The sequence below is a fragment of the Salmo salar genome, chromosome 02, assembly GCF_965601325.2.
Source record: "Salmo salar chromosome 02, fSalSal1, whole genome shotgun sequence".
In the NCBI taxonomy this organism is placed as follows: Eukaryota; Metazoa; Chordata; class Actinopteri; order Salmoniformes; family Salmonidae; genus Salmo; species Salmo salar.
The window spans coordinates 25,165,405-25,181,658 of record NC_138292.1 but is presented as its reverse complement, the minus strand read 5'-3'; the positions used below and the strand labels follow the sequence as shown (position 1 = coordinate 25,181,658).

At 44.9% G+C, this 16,254-nt stretch overlaps 1 protein-coding gene across 2 annotated transcripts in view; it reads left to right on the top strand.

Annotated features, from left to right (window-relative positions):
* bcam (basal cell adhesion molecule (Lutheran blood group)) overlaps window positions 1-16,254 on the top strand; it is a 99,242-nt gene that overhangs the window by 68,840 nt on the left and 14,148 nt on the right. For both annotated transcript variants that reach the window (XM_045713016.2, XM_045713017.2), the window contains exons 4-5: window positions 11,909-11,976; window positions 12,996-13,092. In XM_045713016.2, coding sequence (XP_045568972.1) covers window positions 11,909-11,976; window positions 12,996-13,092 — 165 coding nt within the window. The remainder of the gene's footprint in view (window positions 1-11,908; window positions 11,977-12,995; window positions 13,093-16,254) is intronic.

The following is a 16,254-nucleotide window of genomic DNA, read 5'->3' as shown; positions in this document are numbered from 1 at the left end:
GTGACCCTATTGTGATCTTTAGTGACAATGCGGTCTTCGCTGTATGGGATGCCGTCTGGATTTTGACTGTCAGGATGAGAGTGTGTGTGTTGTGTGTGCTAGATGAGAGTGTGTGTGTTGTGTGCTAGATGAGAGTGTGTGTGTTGTGTGTGCTAGATGAGAGTGTGTGTGTTGTGTGTGCTAGATGAGAGTGTGTGTATTGTGTGTGCTGGATGAGAGTGTGTGTGTTGTGTGCTAGATGAGAGTGTGTGTGTTGTGTGTGCTAGATGAGAGTGTGTGTGTTGTGTGTGCTGGATGAGTGTGTGTGTGTTGTGTTTGCTAGATGAGAGTGTGTGTGTGTTGTGTGCTGGATGAGAGTGTGTGTGTTGTGTTTGCTAGATGAGAGTGTGTGTGTTGTGTGTGCTGGATGAGAGTGTGTGTGTTGTGTGTGCTGGATGAAAGTGTGTGTGTTGTGTGTATGTGTGAGTGTGAGTGTCTAAATCAACGCTTAACATATAAACTTAGTGAATGAACAATATAATTTTTGCATTGCAGAGTGTTGTCAATAATGAACATTATACATTAACTCAATACTGAGTAGAACAACATAGAATGATTCAGATAATAAATGGGCGTGAAAGTAAAACTCTTTCTTGCACCTTAACATTTCATCTTTGTAAGAAATCTAGATAATTATTATTAATTTTTTTCTTTGAGAGAAAACTATCTCTAATAAGCTGCCCGGAGGTCAATTAGTCCTATGAACATCACACTTGACACAATTTATTAATAGTTCAATTGCATCTGTCATGTCTAATAGATGTCATCTTAATGGCCGTCCAGAATTCTCCTGAATTATCGCCATGGCGATGAGAGCTGACCCCAGACCAGGTCGTTGTGTCCTTGTCACCCTCTGCAACCCCAACACATTAGCAATCCTATTCCTAGTGTTAAAATACACCAGGAAATAAAATGTTTGGAGTTGGCCCAATATCAATAAATATCATTCTTTTGGGTTGGGCCAATGAGGGTAGAGGGTGAATGGTGTTGCCCTCACGTCACCCCGCTCCTCCGCTCTCTCCACTGGCTTCCAGTTAAAGCTCGCATCCGCTACAAGACCATGGTGCTTGCCTACGGAGCCGTGAGGGGAACGGCACCTCCGTACCTTCAGGCTCTGATCAGTCCCTACACCCAAACGAGGGCACTGCGCTCATCCACCTCTGGCCTGCTGGCCCCCCTACCTCTGAGGAAGCACAGTTCCCGCTCAGCCCAGTCAAAACTGTTCGCTGCTCTGGCACCCCAATGGTGGAACAAGCTCCCTCACGACGCCAGGACAGCGGAGTCAATCACCACCTTCCGGAGACACCTGAAACCCCTCCTCTTTAAGGAATAGGATAAAGTAATCCTTCTAACCCCCCCCCCCTAAAAGATTTAAATGCACTATTGTAAAGTGGTTGTTCCACTGGATATCATAAGGTGAATGCACCAATTTGTAAGTCGCTCTGGATAAGAGCGTCTGCTAAATGACTTAAATGTAATGTAAATGTAAGAATTGAGTGACACTTCAATGACGGCCTACCCCGGCCAAACCTGGACGACGCTGGGCCAATTGTGCGCCGCCCTATGGGACACCCAATCACGGCCAGATGTGATACAGCCTGGATTATAAAGAGTACCTTAATGGAGCACTGATACAATTAATTAAGACAAGTCAAATACCTGACTATAGACTTTAACAGGCCACTCAGGACTGTTCCCTAAAGTACTGTATCTCCTCTTTGTCTGCCTTCCTCTCCCAACTGAATAGGAGCAGTTTTTAATGACTCCCTATAAGGGCTGAGGGATAGCCTGAGTGTTCTGAAGCAATGGGCTTCCCTAGGGAGGTTTACACTACAGCAGCATGTATAATGGTCTGAGCAGAAAGGGAAACAGTGATACATATGACACCATATATCCTGCCTCCATTTCCCTCAGCTGTGTGTGTGTGCATGTGTGTGCACGTGTGTGGGTGTGCGTGCACGTGTGGGTGTGTGTGTGTGTGTGTGTGTTGTGTGTGGGTGGGTGGGTGTGTGTGTGTGTGTGTGTATGTGTGTGCGTGCACGTGTGTGTGTGGGGGTGGGTGTGTGTGTGCGTGCGTGCGTGCATCCATGCATGCTACTTCCCTCTCTATGATGTCCAACTTGCTTTCTTTCATTTCCATGTGGAAACTGACACCCATGTTAAACAATGTGTTACATTTCTGCCAGTTCTAGTCAGCAAACAGACACCTGGAGAACAATGAGGAGCAAAGCAGAGGAGAGAGAGTAATATAGAAAGAGGAGTGAAGGGAGAGGAATTAGGAAGAGTTAGGGAGGTGAGAGAGAGAAAGATGGAGGGAGGAAAGAGAGAAAGAACGATAGAGGGAGGAGAGAGAGAGATAGAGGGAGATGTGAGATAGAGGGAGATGATGGAGCGAGGGAGATAGAGGGAAGTGTGAGAGAGAAAGGTGTTGGCAGGAGAGAAAGAAAGATAGAGGGTGGTGAGAGATAGAAAGCGCAAACCACTGCTTTTAATCAGGGCAAGGCGACCGGAAACATGACCGAATACAAACAGTGTAGCTATTCCCTCCACAAGGCAATCAAACAAGCTAAGCGTCAGTATAGAGACAAAGTAGAGTCACAATTCAACGGCTCAGACACGAGAGGTATGTGGCAGGGTCTACAGTCAATCACGGACTACAAAAAGAAAACCAGCCCCGTCACAGACCCCGATGTCTTGCTCCCAGACAAACTAAACAGCTTCTTTGCTCGCTTTGAGGACAATACAGTGCCACCGACACGACCCGCTACCAAAACCTGCTGGCTCTCCTTCACCGCAGCCAACGTGAGTAAAGCATTTAAACGTCTTAAACCTCGCAAGGCTGCTGGCCCAGACGGCATCCCTAGCCGCATCCTCAGAGCATGCACAGACCAGCTGGCTGGAGTGGTTACGAACATATTCAATCAATCCTTATCCCAGTCTGCTGTTCCCACATGCTTCAAGAGGGCCACCACTGTTCCAGTTCCCAAGAAATCTAAGGTAACTGAGCGAAATGACTATCGCCCCGTAGCACTCACCTCCGTCATCATGAAGGGCTTTGAGAGACTAGTCAAGGATCATATCACCTCCACCCTACCTGACACCCTAGACCCACTCCAATTTGCTTACCGCCCCAATAGGTCCACAGACGACGCAATCGCAATCACACTGCACACTGCCCTAACCCATCTGGACAAGAGGAATACCTATCTAAGAATGCTGTTCATCGACTACAGCTCAGCATTTAACACCATTGTACCCTCCAAACTCGTCATTAAGCTCGAGACCCTGGGTCTCGACCCCGCCCTACAACTGGGTCCTGGACTTCCTGACGGGCCGCCCCCAGGTGGTGAGGGTAGGAAACAACATCTTCACCCCGCTGATCCTCAACACTGGGGCCCCACAAGGCTGCGTTCTCAGCCCTCTCCTGTACTCCCTGTTTACCCATGACTGCGTGGCCATGCACGCCTTCAACTCAATCATCAAGTTTGCAGACGACACTACAGTGGTAGGCTTGATTACCAACAACGACGAGACGGCCTACAGGGAGGAGGTGAGGGCCCTCGGAGTGTGGTGTCAGGAAAATAACCTCACACTCAACGTCAACAAAACAAAGGAGATGATCGTGGACTTCAGGAAACAGCAGAGGGAGCACCCCCCTATCCACATCAACGGGACAGTAGTGGAGAGGGTGGAGAGTTTTAAGTTCCTCGGCGTACACATCACGGACAAACTGAAATGGTCCACCCACACAGACAGCGTGGTGAAGAAGGTGCAGCAGCGCCTCTTCAACCTCAGGAGGCTGAAGAAATTCAGCTTGTCACCAAAAACACTCACAAACTTTTACAGATGCACAATCGAGAGCATCCTGTCGGGCTGTATCACCGCCTGGTACGGCAGCTGCTCCGCCCATAACCGGAAGGCTCTCCAGAGGGTAGAGAGGTCTGCAAAATGCATCACCAGGGGCAAACTACCTGTCCTCCAGGACACCTACACCACCCGATGTCACAGGAAGGCCAAAAAGATCATCAAGGACAGCAACCACCCGAGCCACTGCCTGTTCACCCCGCTAAAATCCAGAAGGCGGTGTCAGTACAGGGGCATCAAAGCTGGGACTGAGAGACTGAAAAACAGTTTCTATCTCAAGGCCATCAGACTGTTAAACAGCCATCACTAACATTGAATGGCTGCTGCCAACATACTGACTCAATCTCTAGCCACTTTAATAATTAAAAATTGGATGTAATAAATGTATCACTAGTCACTTTAAACTATGCCACTTTATATAATGTTTACATACCCTAAATTACTCATCTCATATGTATATACTGTACTCTATACCATCTACTGCATCTTGCCTATGCCGTTCGGCCATCACTCATCCATATATATTTTTATGTACATATTATTATTCATTCCTTTACACTTGTGTGTATAAGGTAATTGTTGTGAAATTGTTAGGTTAGATTACTCGTTGGATATTACTGCATGGTCGGAACTAGAAGCAGAAGCATTTCGCTACACTTGCATTAACATTTGCTAACCATGTGTATGTGACCAATAAAATTTGATTTGATTTGAGAAAGATAGAGAAATATGGAGAGATGTGAGAGAGAGAAAGACAGATGGGGAGGAGAGGAAGATGGAGGGAGTACAGGGGGAGAAAGATGGAGGGAGCAGAGAGAGAAAAAAATAGAGGGAGGTGAGAGAGAAAGATAGAGGGAAGTGAGATAGAGAAAGATAGAGGGAGGTAAAAGACAGAAATATAGAGGGAGCAGAGACAGAGAAAGATAGAGGGAGGTAAGAGAGAGAAAGATAGAGGGAGCAGAGACAAAGATAGAGGGAGGTAAGAGAGAGAAAGATAGAGGGAGCAGAGAGAGAAAGATAGAGGGAGCAGAGAGAGAAAGATAGATGGAGAAGAGAGAAAGATAGAGGGAGAAGAAAGAAAGATAGAGAGAAAGAGAGCGGGAGGTGAGAGAAAGATAGAGGGGGGTAAGAGAGAGAAATATAGAGGGAGCAGAGAGAGAAAGATAGAGGGAGAAGAGAGAAAGAGAGTGGGAGGTGAGAGAAAGATAGAGGGAGGTAAGAGAGGGAAAGATAGAGGGAGGAGAGAGAAAGATAGAGGGAGGTAAGAGAGCAAAAGATAGAGGGAGGAGAGAGAAAGATAGAGGGAGGAGAGAGAAAGATAGAGGGAGGTGAGAGAGAGAAAGTTATAGGGATGTGAGGGAGGTAAGAGAGAGAAAGATAGAGGGAGGAGAGAGAAAGATAGAGGGAGAAGAGAGAGAAAGATAGAGGGAGCAGAGAGAGAAAGATAGAGGGAGAAGAGAGAAAGATAGAGGGGGTGAGGGAGAGAGAACGACAGAGGGAGGTGTGAGAGAGAAAGATGGAGGGAGGCGAGAGAGAGAGAGAAAGAAAACAGGGAGGTGAGTGAGAGAAAGATTTCGGGAGATTAGAGTGAGAGAGAAAGATGGGTAGAGGGAGAAAGATGGAGGGAGGAGAGAGAGAAAGATAGAGGGAGAAGAGAGAGAGAAAGATAGAGGGAGCAGAGAGAGAGAAAGATAGAGGGAGGTGAGAGAGAGAGAGAAAGTTATAGGGATGTGAGAGAGAAAGATAGAGGGAGGTAAGATAAAGACATAGGGAGATGAGAGAGAGATATATGGAAAGAGAGAGACAAATAGAGGGAGGTGAGTGAGAGAAAAATAGAGGGAGGTAAAATACAGAAATAGAGGGAAGTGAGAGAGAGAAAGATAGAGGGAGGTGAGATAAAGACATAGGGAGATGAGAGATAGATGGAGAGAGGAGAGAGAGACAAATAGAGGGAGGTGAGTGAGTGAGAGAAAGATAGAGGGAGGTGGGAGAGAGAAAAAGATGGAGGGAGGTGAGAGAGAGAGAAAGATAGATGGGGCAGAGAGGGAGAAAGATAGAGAAAGATAGAGGGCAGAGAGAGAAAGATAGAGGGAGGTGAGTGAGAGAAAGAGAGAGGGAGGTGAGAGAGAGAAAGATAGAGGGAGGTGAGAGAGAGATATAGAGGGAGGAGAGCGAGATAAATAAAGATAGAGGGAGGTAAAAGAGAGAAAGATAGAGAGAGGTGAGTGAGAGAAAGATATAGGGAGGTGAGTGAGAGAAAGATAGAGGGAGGTGAGAGAGAAGATAGAGGGAGGTGAGAGAGAGAAAGATAGAGGGAGATGAGAGAGAGAAAGATAGAGGGAGGTGAGAGAGAGAAAGATAGAGGGAGGTGAGAGAGAGAAAGATGGGTAGAGGGAAAAAGATGGAGGGAGGAGAGAGAGAAAGATAGAGGGAGCAGAGAGAGAAAGATAGAGGGTGAAGAGAGAAAGATAGCGGGACGTGAGAGAAAGATAGAGGGAGGTAGAGAGAGAGAAAGATAGAGGGAGGTAAGAGAGAGAAAGATAGAGGGAGCAGAGAGAGAGAAAGATAGAGGGAGGTGAGAGAGAGAGAGAGAGAGAGAGAGAGAGAGAGAGAGAAAGATAGAGGGAGGTGAGATAAAGACATAGGGAGATGAGAGTTAGATATATGGAAAGAGAGAGACAAATAGAGGGAGGTGAGGGGGGAGAAAGAAAGGGTGGTGGGAGATAGAAAAAATGGAGGGAGGTGAGAGAGAGAAAGATAGAGAAAGATAGAGGAAGGTGACAGAGAGATATAGAGGGAGGAGAGCGAGAGAAAGAAAGATAGAGGGAGGTGAGATAGAGATAGAGGGAGATGAGAGAGAAGATAGAGGGAGGTGAGAGAGAGAAAGATAGAGGGAGATGAGAGAGAGAAAGATAGAGGGAGGTGAGAGAGAGAAAGATAGAGGGAGGTGAGAGAGAGAAAGATGGGTAGAGGGAAAAAGATGGAGGGAGGAGAGAGAGAAAGATAGAGGGAGCAGAGAGAGAAAGATAGAGGGTGAAGAGAGAAAGATAGCGGGACGTGAGAGAAAGATAGAGGGAGGTAGAGAGAGAGAAAGATAGAGGGAGGTAAGAGAGAGAAAGATAGAGGGAGCAGAGAGAGAGAAAGATAGAGAGAGAGAGAGAGAGAGAGAGAGAGAGAGAGAGAGAGAAAGATAGAGGGAGGTGAGATAAAGACATAGGGAGATGAGAGTTAGATATATGGAAAGAGAGAGACAAATAGAGGGAGGTGAGGGGGGAGAAAGAAAGGGTGGTGGAGATAGAAAAAATGGAGGGAGGTGAGAGAGAGAAAGATAGAGAAAGATAGAGGAAGGTGACAGAGAGATATAGAGGGAGGAGAGCGAGAGAAAGAAAGATAGAGGGAGGTGAGATAGAGATAGAGGGAGATGAGAGAGAAGATAGAGGGAGGTGAGAGAGAGAAAGATAGAGGGAGGTGAGTGAGAGAATGATAGAGGGAGGTGAGTGAGAGAATGATAGAGGGAGGTGAGTGAGAGAAAGATAGAGGGAGGTGAGAGAGAAGATAGAGGGAGATGGGAGAGAAGATAGAGGGAGGTTAGAGAGAGAAAGATAGAGGGAGGTGAGAGAGAGAAAGATAGAGGGAGGTGAGAGAGAGAAAGATAGAGGGAGGTGAGAGAGAGAAAGATAGAGGGAAGTGAGAGAGAGAAAGATAGAGGGAGGTGAGAGAAAGATGGAGGGAGGTGAGAGAAAGAGAGAGGGAGGTAAGAGAGAGGGAGGTGAGAGAGAAAGATAGAGGGAGGTGAGAGAGAGAGAATGACAGAGGGAGGTGTGAGAGAAAGATGGAGGGAGGCGAGAGAGAGAGAAAGAAAACAAGGAGGTGAGTGAGAGAAAGATTTCGGGAGATTAGAGTGAGAGAGAAGATGGGTAGAGGGAGAAAGATGGAGGGAGGAGAGAGGGAGAAAGATAGAGAGAGAGAAAGATAGAGAGAGAGAAAGATTGGTGGAGGTGAGAGAGAGAAAGATAGATGATGCGGAGAAAGAGAAAGATGGAGGGTGGCGAGAGAGTGAAAGATAGAGGAGTAGAGAGAAAGATAGATGGGGCAGAGAGAGAGATAGAGGGAGGTGAGAGAGAGAAAGATAGAGGGAAGTGAGAGAGAGAAAGATAGAGGGAGGTGAGAAAGATAGGGAGGTGAGAGAAAGATAGAGGGGGTGAGAGAGAAGATAGAGGGAGGGAGAGAGAGAAAGATAGAGGAGGTGAGAGAGAGAAAGATAGAGGAGGTGGGAGAGAGAGAGAAGATAGAGGGAGGTAGGAGAGAAAGACGGGAGGTGAGGAGAGAAGACGGGAGATGGTGGGAGGAGAGAGGGAGAAAGATAGAGAGAGAGAAGAGAGTAGAGAGAGAGAAAGATTGGTGGAGGTGAGAGAGAGAAAGATAGATGATGCGGAGAAAGAGAAGATGAGGGTGGCGAGAGAGTGAAAGATAGAGGGAGGTTAGAGAGAGAAAGATAGATGGGCAGAGAGAGAGATAGAGGGAGGTGAGAGAGAGAAAGAAGAGGAAGTGAGAGAGAGAAAGTAGAGGGAGGTGAGAGAAAGATAGAGGAGGTGAGAGAAAGATAGAGGGAGGTGAGAGAGAAGATAGAGGGAGGTGAGAGAGAGAAAGATAGAGGGAGGTGAGAGAGAGAAAGATAGAGGGAGGTGGAGAGAGAGAGAAAGATAGAGGGAGGTAAGAGAGAGAAGAAAACAGGGAGGTGAGTGAGAGAAAGATTTCGGAGATTAGAGTGAGAGAGAAAGATGGTAGAGGAGAAAGATGGAGGGAGGAGAGAGGAGAAAGATAGAGAGAGAGAAAGATAGAGAGAGAGAAGATTGGTGGAGGTGAGAGAGAGAAAGATAGATGGTGCGGAGAAAGAGAAGATGGAGGTGGCGAGAGAGTGAAAGATAGAGGGAGGTTAGAGAGAGAAGATAGATGGGGCAGAGAGAGAGATAGAGGGAGGTGAGAGAGAGAAAGATAGAGGGAGTGAGAGAGAGAAAGATAGAGGGAGGTGAGAGAAAGATAGAGGGAGGTGAGAGAAAGATAGAGGGAGGTGAGAGAGAAGATAGAGGGAGGTGAGAGAGAGAAAGATAGAGGGAGGTGGGAGAGAGAGAGAAAGATAGAGGGAGGTAAGAGAGAGAAAGAAAACAGGGAGGTGAGTGAGAGAAAGATTTCGGGAGATTAGAGTGAGAGAGAAAGATGGGTAGAGGGAGAAAGATGGAGGGAGGAGAGAGGGAGAAAGATAGAGAGAGAAAGATAGAGAGAGAGAAAGATTGGTGGAGGTGAGAGAGAAAGATAGATGGTGCGGAGAAAGAGAAAGATAGCGGGAGGCGAGAGAGAGAAAGATAGATGGGGCAGAGAGAGAGAAAGATAGAGGGAGGTGAGAGAGAGAAAGATGGAGGGAGGAAAGAGAGAGAAAGATAGAGGGAGCAGAGAGAGAGAAAGATAGAGGGAGGTGGGAGAGAGAGAGAAAGATAGAGGGAGGTAAGAGAGAGAAAGATAGAGGGAGGTAAGAGAGAGAAAGATAGAGGGAGGTAAGAGAGAGAAAGATAGAGGGAGGTGAGAGAGAGAAAGATAGAGGGAGGTGGGAGAGAGAGAGAAAGATAGAGGGAGGTAAGAGAGAGAAAGATAGAGGGAGGTAAGAGAGAGAAAGATAGAGGGAGGTAAGAGAGAGAAAGATAGAGGGAGCAGAGAGAGAGAAAGATTGGTGGAGGTGAGAGAGAAAGATAGATGGTGCGGAGAAAGAGAAAGATAGCGGGAGGCGAGAGAGAAAGATAGATGGGGCAGAGAGAGAGAAAGATAGAGGGAGGTGAGAGAGAGAAAGATGGAGGGAGGAAAGAGAGAGAAAGATAGAGGGAGCAGAGAGAGAGAAAGATAGAGGGAGCAGAGAGAGAGAAAGATAGAGGGAGCAGAGAGAGAGAAAGATAGAGGGAGCAGAGAGAGAGAAAGATAGATGGGGCAGAGAGAGAGAAAGATAGAGGGAGGTGAGAGAGAGAAAGATGGAGGGAGGAAAGAGAGAGAAAGATAGAGGGAGCAGAGAGAGAGAAAGATAGAGGGAGGTGAGAGAGAGACAGATAGAGGGAGGTGAGAGAGAGACAGATAGAGGGAGGTGGGAGAGAGAGAGAAAGATAGAGGGAGGTAAGAGAGAGAAAGATAGAGGGAGGTAAGAGAGAGAAAGATAGAGGGAGGTGAGAGAGAGAAAGATAGAGGGAGGTGGGAGAGAGAGAGAAAGATAGAGGGAGGTAAGAGAGAGAAAGATAGAGGGAGGTAAGATAGAGGGAGGTAAGAGAGAGAAAGATAGAGGGAGCAGAGAGAGAGAAAGATAGAGGGAGGTGAGAGAGAGACAGATAGAGGGAGGTGAGAGAGAGAAAGATAGAGGGAGGTGGGAGAGAGAGAGAGAAAGATAGAGGGAGGTAAGAGAGAGAAAGATAGAGGGAGGTAAGAGAGAGAAAGATAGAGGGAGGTGAGAGAGAGAAAGATAGAGGGAGGTGGGAGAGAGAGAGAAACATAGAGGGAGGTAAGAGAGAGAAAGATAGAGGGAGCAGAGAGAGAGAAAGATAGAGGGAGCAGAGAGAGAGAAAGATAGAGGGAGCAGAGAGAGAGAAAGATAGAGGGAGGTGAGATAAAGACATAGGGAGATGAGAGAGAGATATATGGAGAGAGGAGAGAGAGAGACAAATAGAGGGAGGTGAGTGAGAGAAAGATAGAGGGAGGTGGGAGAGAGATATAGAGGGTGGAGAGCGAGAGAAAGAAAGATAGAGGGAGGTGAGATAGAGATAGAGGGAGGTGAGAGAGAAAGATAATGGGAGGTTAGAGAGAGAAAGATAGAGGGAGGAAAGAGGGAGAAAGATATAGAGAGAAAGATAGAGGGGGGTGAGAGATAGAGATAGATAGAGGGAGCTGAGAGAGAGAAAGTTATAGAGAGATGATAGAGAGAGAAAGATGGAGGGAGGAGAGAGGGTGAAATATGGAGGAAGGAGAGAGGGAGAAAGATAGAGGGAGGTGAGAGACAGAGAAAGATAGATGGGGTTGAGAGAGAGAAAGATAGAGGAAGGTGAGAGAGCGAGAGAGATATATGGAGGTGGGAGAGAGAGAAAGATTGAGGTAGGTGAGAGAGTGACGTGAGAGAGAGATAGGAAGATCACGTCAATGTTATTAAATGTCTGCTGTTTATTTTTATAGTCAGACTGCAGCTGTGGTCTATCTGTGATACCATGACCTTGCATGTGAATGAGCGAGGGAGTGAGAGATACATTGATGACAGAGAGATAGAAACAGAGGGAACACACAGCAGTGTGTGAGAGAGAGAACGAGGAGTGTGTCTCTTGTCTGTGACCCGTATCAGCCCACAGCAACCGAGGTCACAGTGGAATAATCCACACAGGGATGTTTACCATTGCCCTAATTGGAGGTTTGTGTGTGTGTGTGTGTGTGTGTGTGTGTGTGTGTGTGTGTGTGTGTGTGTGTGTGTGTGTGTGTGTGTGTGTGTGTGTGTGTGTGTGTGTGTGTGTGTGTGTGTGTGTGTGTGTGTGTGTGTGTGTGTGTACACGTGCATTTTTGTGCATGCACTGCGTACATATGTGTGTCTGTGTTACTGTAGTTACAGTAAATGAATGGCACTTGTCTCTCTCAGGGTGACGTGAGCTTGGCACCTCGAGCTCTTCCTGTCTGTGTCTGTGTCAAGGCTCTGAGTGTTTCCGTCCTGTGATTGGTTCAGGAAGGGGATACCAAATGATTTCCAGTCATCCAAATACATGTGTATACCTAGAAATGTCTGTCTGACTGCACTGGAACTATATATATATATATATATATATATATATATATATATATATATATATATATATATATATATATATACTGTGCATATATTCATGTAAACAGCTGTGCTTATTTGAATTCCGGTAATATACTGTAGAAAAAGTGTGAATAGTGGACTTGCGTTTTGTAAAGCTCTGATCTGAGAATATAACTCCTCCTTCCTCAGTCGCTCCAGAGATGCCAGAGGTCACTGGATCCAACCAGGCCATATCTGTAGGAGACTCCTCCACACAGGTTGGTTTCAACTGTCCTGGAAACTTCCATTGTCCTCTAATGTTCTTCCATTGTCCTCTAATGTTCTTCCATTGTCCTCCAATGTTCTTCCATTGTCCTCCAATGTTCTTCCATTGTCCTCTAATGTTCTTCCATTGTTCTCTAATGTTCTTCCATTGTCCTCCAATGTTCTTCCATTGTCCTCTAATGTTCTTCCATTGTTCTCTAATGTTCTTCCATTGTTCTCTAATGTTCTTCCATTGTCCTCCAATGTTCTTCCATTGTCCTCCAATGTTCTTCCATTGTCCTCTGTTCTTCCATTGTCTTCCAATGTTCTTCCATTGTCCTCCAATGTTCTTCCATTGTCCTCTAATGTTATTATGTTCTTCCATTGTCCTCTAATGTTCTTCCATTGTCCTTTAATGTTCTTCCATTGTCCTCCAATGGTCTTCCATTGTCCTTTAATGTTCTTCCATTGTCCTCCAATGTTCTTCCATTGTCCTCCAATGTTCTTCCATTGTCCTCTGTTCTTCCATTGTCTTCCAATGTTCTTCCATTGTCTTCCAATGTTCTTCCATTGTCCTCCAATGTTCTTCCATTGTCCTCTAATGTTCTTATGTTCTTCCATTGTCCTCTAATGTTCTTCCATTGTCCTCTAATGTTCTTCCATTGTCCTCCAATATTCTTCCATTGTCCTCTAATGTTCTTCCATTGTCCTCCAATGTTCTTCCATTGTCCTCCAATGTTCTTCCATTGTCCTCTGTTCTTCCATTGTCTTCCAATGTTCTTCCATTGTCTTCCAATGTTCTTCCATTGTCCTCTAATGTTCTTATGTTCTTCCATTGTCCTCCAATATTCTTCCATTGTCCTCTAATGTTCTTCCATTGTCCTCCAGTTGCTGAGTATCTTTTCCCTCCTCTGTGTGTGTGTGTGTGTGTGTGTGTGTGTGTGTGTGTGTGTGTGTGTGTGTGTGTGTGTGTGTGTGTGTGTGTGTGTGTGTGTGTGTGTGTGTGTGTGTGTGTGTGTGTGTGTGTGATCAGGTGGGCCAGTGTGTGAGCCATAACGGTCACCCCCAGCCCAGGATCATCTGGTTCCAGGACTCCAAGCCTCTGCCTGAGGTCAAGGACAACAAAGAGAGTGAGTATACACTACCTCTACTTACTACTACTACTACTACTACTACTACTAATATTACTACTACACTGTAAACAAAAATAAGCTAGTTGTTTCAACTATTTATTATTAAGTAACTGGTTACACAGCCTTTTTTTTGTTTACTCAACTTTTCAGTCTAAAATATAATTGTTGACCCAAACTTGTGAAAACGTAGGCAAAAACTTAGTCAACTTAAAATGATGTGTTTTCTCAACTTGTCTGGTGTGTTGATTCAACTAGAACTGGTTCTCTGTTCATCTTACCTAAAAAGTACCACTTACACACACCGTGCTTTTAACATGTTTTCAACTTACATATTTGACACATGTTGTCATACAGGATTACATTATACATGTTCATGTATACAGTAATTATTATTCAATTTCCTTACCTGGGATTTGACCTCACAACCTCTTGGTTCAGGGCATTCTGATCTTCCTGCTGCGCCACCATGTAAAACAAAACCCAGCTATGGGACATGTTACTTATTAATAATTAGTTGAAACAACTAGATTTATTTTTGTGTCCGCTTCATATGTATATACTGTATTCTAGTCAAGGCCGTCCTATTTAACTATTGCTGTACACATTCTATTCTACAATATGTATTCTACAGACATATTACATATTCTATCGATATGCTGTCCATAATGTCTATATATACCATCATATATTCCATTCCTCTACTTTTGAAATTGTTGTGTATTGTTGTGTACTGTTAGATATTACTGCACTGTTGGAGCTAGGAACACAAGCATTTCGCTACACCCACAATAACATCTGTTACAGTTGAAGTCATATACCTGAGCCAAATACATTTAAACTCAGTTTTTCACAATTCCTGACTTTTAATCCTAGTAAAAATGTCCTGTCTTAGGTCAGTTAGGATCACCACTTTATTTTAAGAATGTGACATGTCAGAATAATAGTAGAGAGAATGATTTATTTCAGCTTTTATTTCTTTCATCACATTCCCAGTGGGTCAGAAGCTTACATACACTCAATTAGTATTTGGTAGCATTGCCTTTAAATTGTTTAACTTGGGTCAAACATTTCGGGTAGCCTCACACAAGCTTCCCACAATAAGTTGGGTGAATTTTGGCCCATTCCTCCTGACAGAGCTGGTGTAACTGAGTCAGGTTTGTAGGCCTCCTTGCTCGCACACGCCTTTTCAGTTCTGCCCACAAATGTTCTGTAGGGTTGAGGTCAGGGCTTTGTGATGGCCACTCCAATACCTTGACTTTGTTGTCCTTAAGCCATTTTGCCACAACTTTGGAAGTATGCTTGGGGTCATTGTCCATTTGGAAGACCCATTTGCGACCAAGCTTTAACTTCCCGACTGATGTCTTGAGATGTTGCTTCAATATATCCACATAATTTTCCTTATCATGATGCCATCTATTTTGTGAGGTGCACCAGTCCCTCCTGCAGCAAAGCACCCCCCACAACATGATGCTGCCACCCCCGTGCTTCACGGTTGGGATGGTGTTCTTGACTTGCAAGCCTCCCCCTTTTTCCTCCAAACATAATGATGGTCATTATGGCCAAACAGTTCTATTTTTGTTTCATCAGACCAGAGGACATTTCTCCAAAAAGTTTGATCTTTGTCCCCATGTGCAGTTGCAAACCGTAGTCTGGCTTTTTTATGGCGGTTTTGGAGCAGTGGCTTCTTCCTTGCTGAGCGGCCTTTCAGGTTATGTCGATATAGGACTCGTTTTACTGTGGATATAGATACTTTTGTTCCATGTTTCCTCCAGCATCGTCACAAGATCCTTTGCTGTTGTTCTGAGATTGATTTGCACTTTTCACACCAAAGTACGTTCATCTCTAGGAGACAGAACGCATCTCCTTGCTGAGCGGTATGACTGCTGCGTAGTCCCATGGTGGTTATACTTGTATAGTATTGTTTGTACAGATGAGCATGGTACCTTCAGGCGTTTGGAAATTGCTCCCAAGGATGAACCAGACTTGTGGAGGTCTCCAAAAAATTTTCTGAGGTCTTGGCTGATTTCTTTAGATTTTCCCATGATGTCAAGCAAAGAGGCACTGAGTTTGAAGGTGGGCCTTGAAATACATCCACAGGTGCACCTCCAATTGACTCAAATTATGTCAATTAGCCCATCAGAAGCTTCTAAAGCCATGACATCAATTCCTGGAATTTTCCAAGCTGTTTAACTTCATTAGGGTAGGGGGCACTATTTTCACCTCCGGATGAAAAGCATGCCCAAAGTAAACTGCCTGCTACTCAGGCCCAGAAGCTAGGATATACATATAATTTGTCGATTTCTATAGAAAACACTCTACAGTTTCTAAAACTGTTAAAATAATGTCTGTGAGTATAACAGAACTGAAATGGCAGGCGAAAACCTGAGGAAAATCCATCCAAAAAGTGCCATTACTTTGAAATGGCTGTTTTTCCAATGAAAGCCTATCCACCATTTAAAGGGATAGGACCCAGATTCCATTTCCTATGGCTTCCACTACTTGTGAACAGTCTTTAGACATTGTTTCAGGCTTTTATTCAGAAAAATTAGGGAGAATGACAACATTGAGTGAGTGGACCCTGGGATGTCCTCAGAGCTGGTTACTGCACACGACCGAGAGCACGCCTTTCTTGTTTTCCTTTTATATTGACGAAGCTTTTGTCCGGTTGAAATATTATCGATTATTTAGGCTAAAAACAACCTGAGGATTGATTGTAAACATCGTTTGACATGTTTCTACTAACTTTACGGATACTATTTGGAATTTTTGTCTGCCTCTTGTGACTGCATTTGAGCCATTGGATTACTGAACAAAACGCGCCAACAAGAGATTTTTGGATATAAAGAGGGACTTTATCGAACAAAACAAACATTTATTGTGTAACATGGAGTCTTGTGAGTGCAACCATACGAAGATCATCAAAGGTAAGTGATTCATTTTATTGGTATTTCTGACTTTCGTGACTAATCTACTTGGCTGGTAACTGTACATGATGTTTTGTGTGCTGAGCGCTGTCCTCAGATAATCGCATGGTTTGCTTTTGCCGTAAAGCCTTTTTGAAATCTGACACGGCGGCTGAATTAACAAGAAGTTAAGCTTTATTTTGATGTATAACACATTTTCAAGAATGTTAAATATTTGAATTGAGTATTTTTGAAT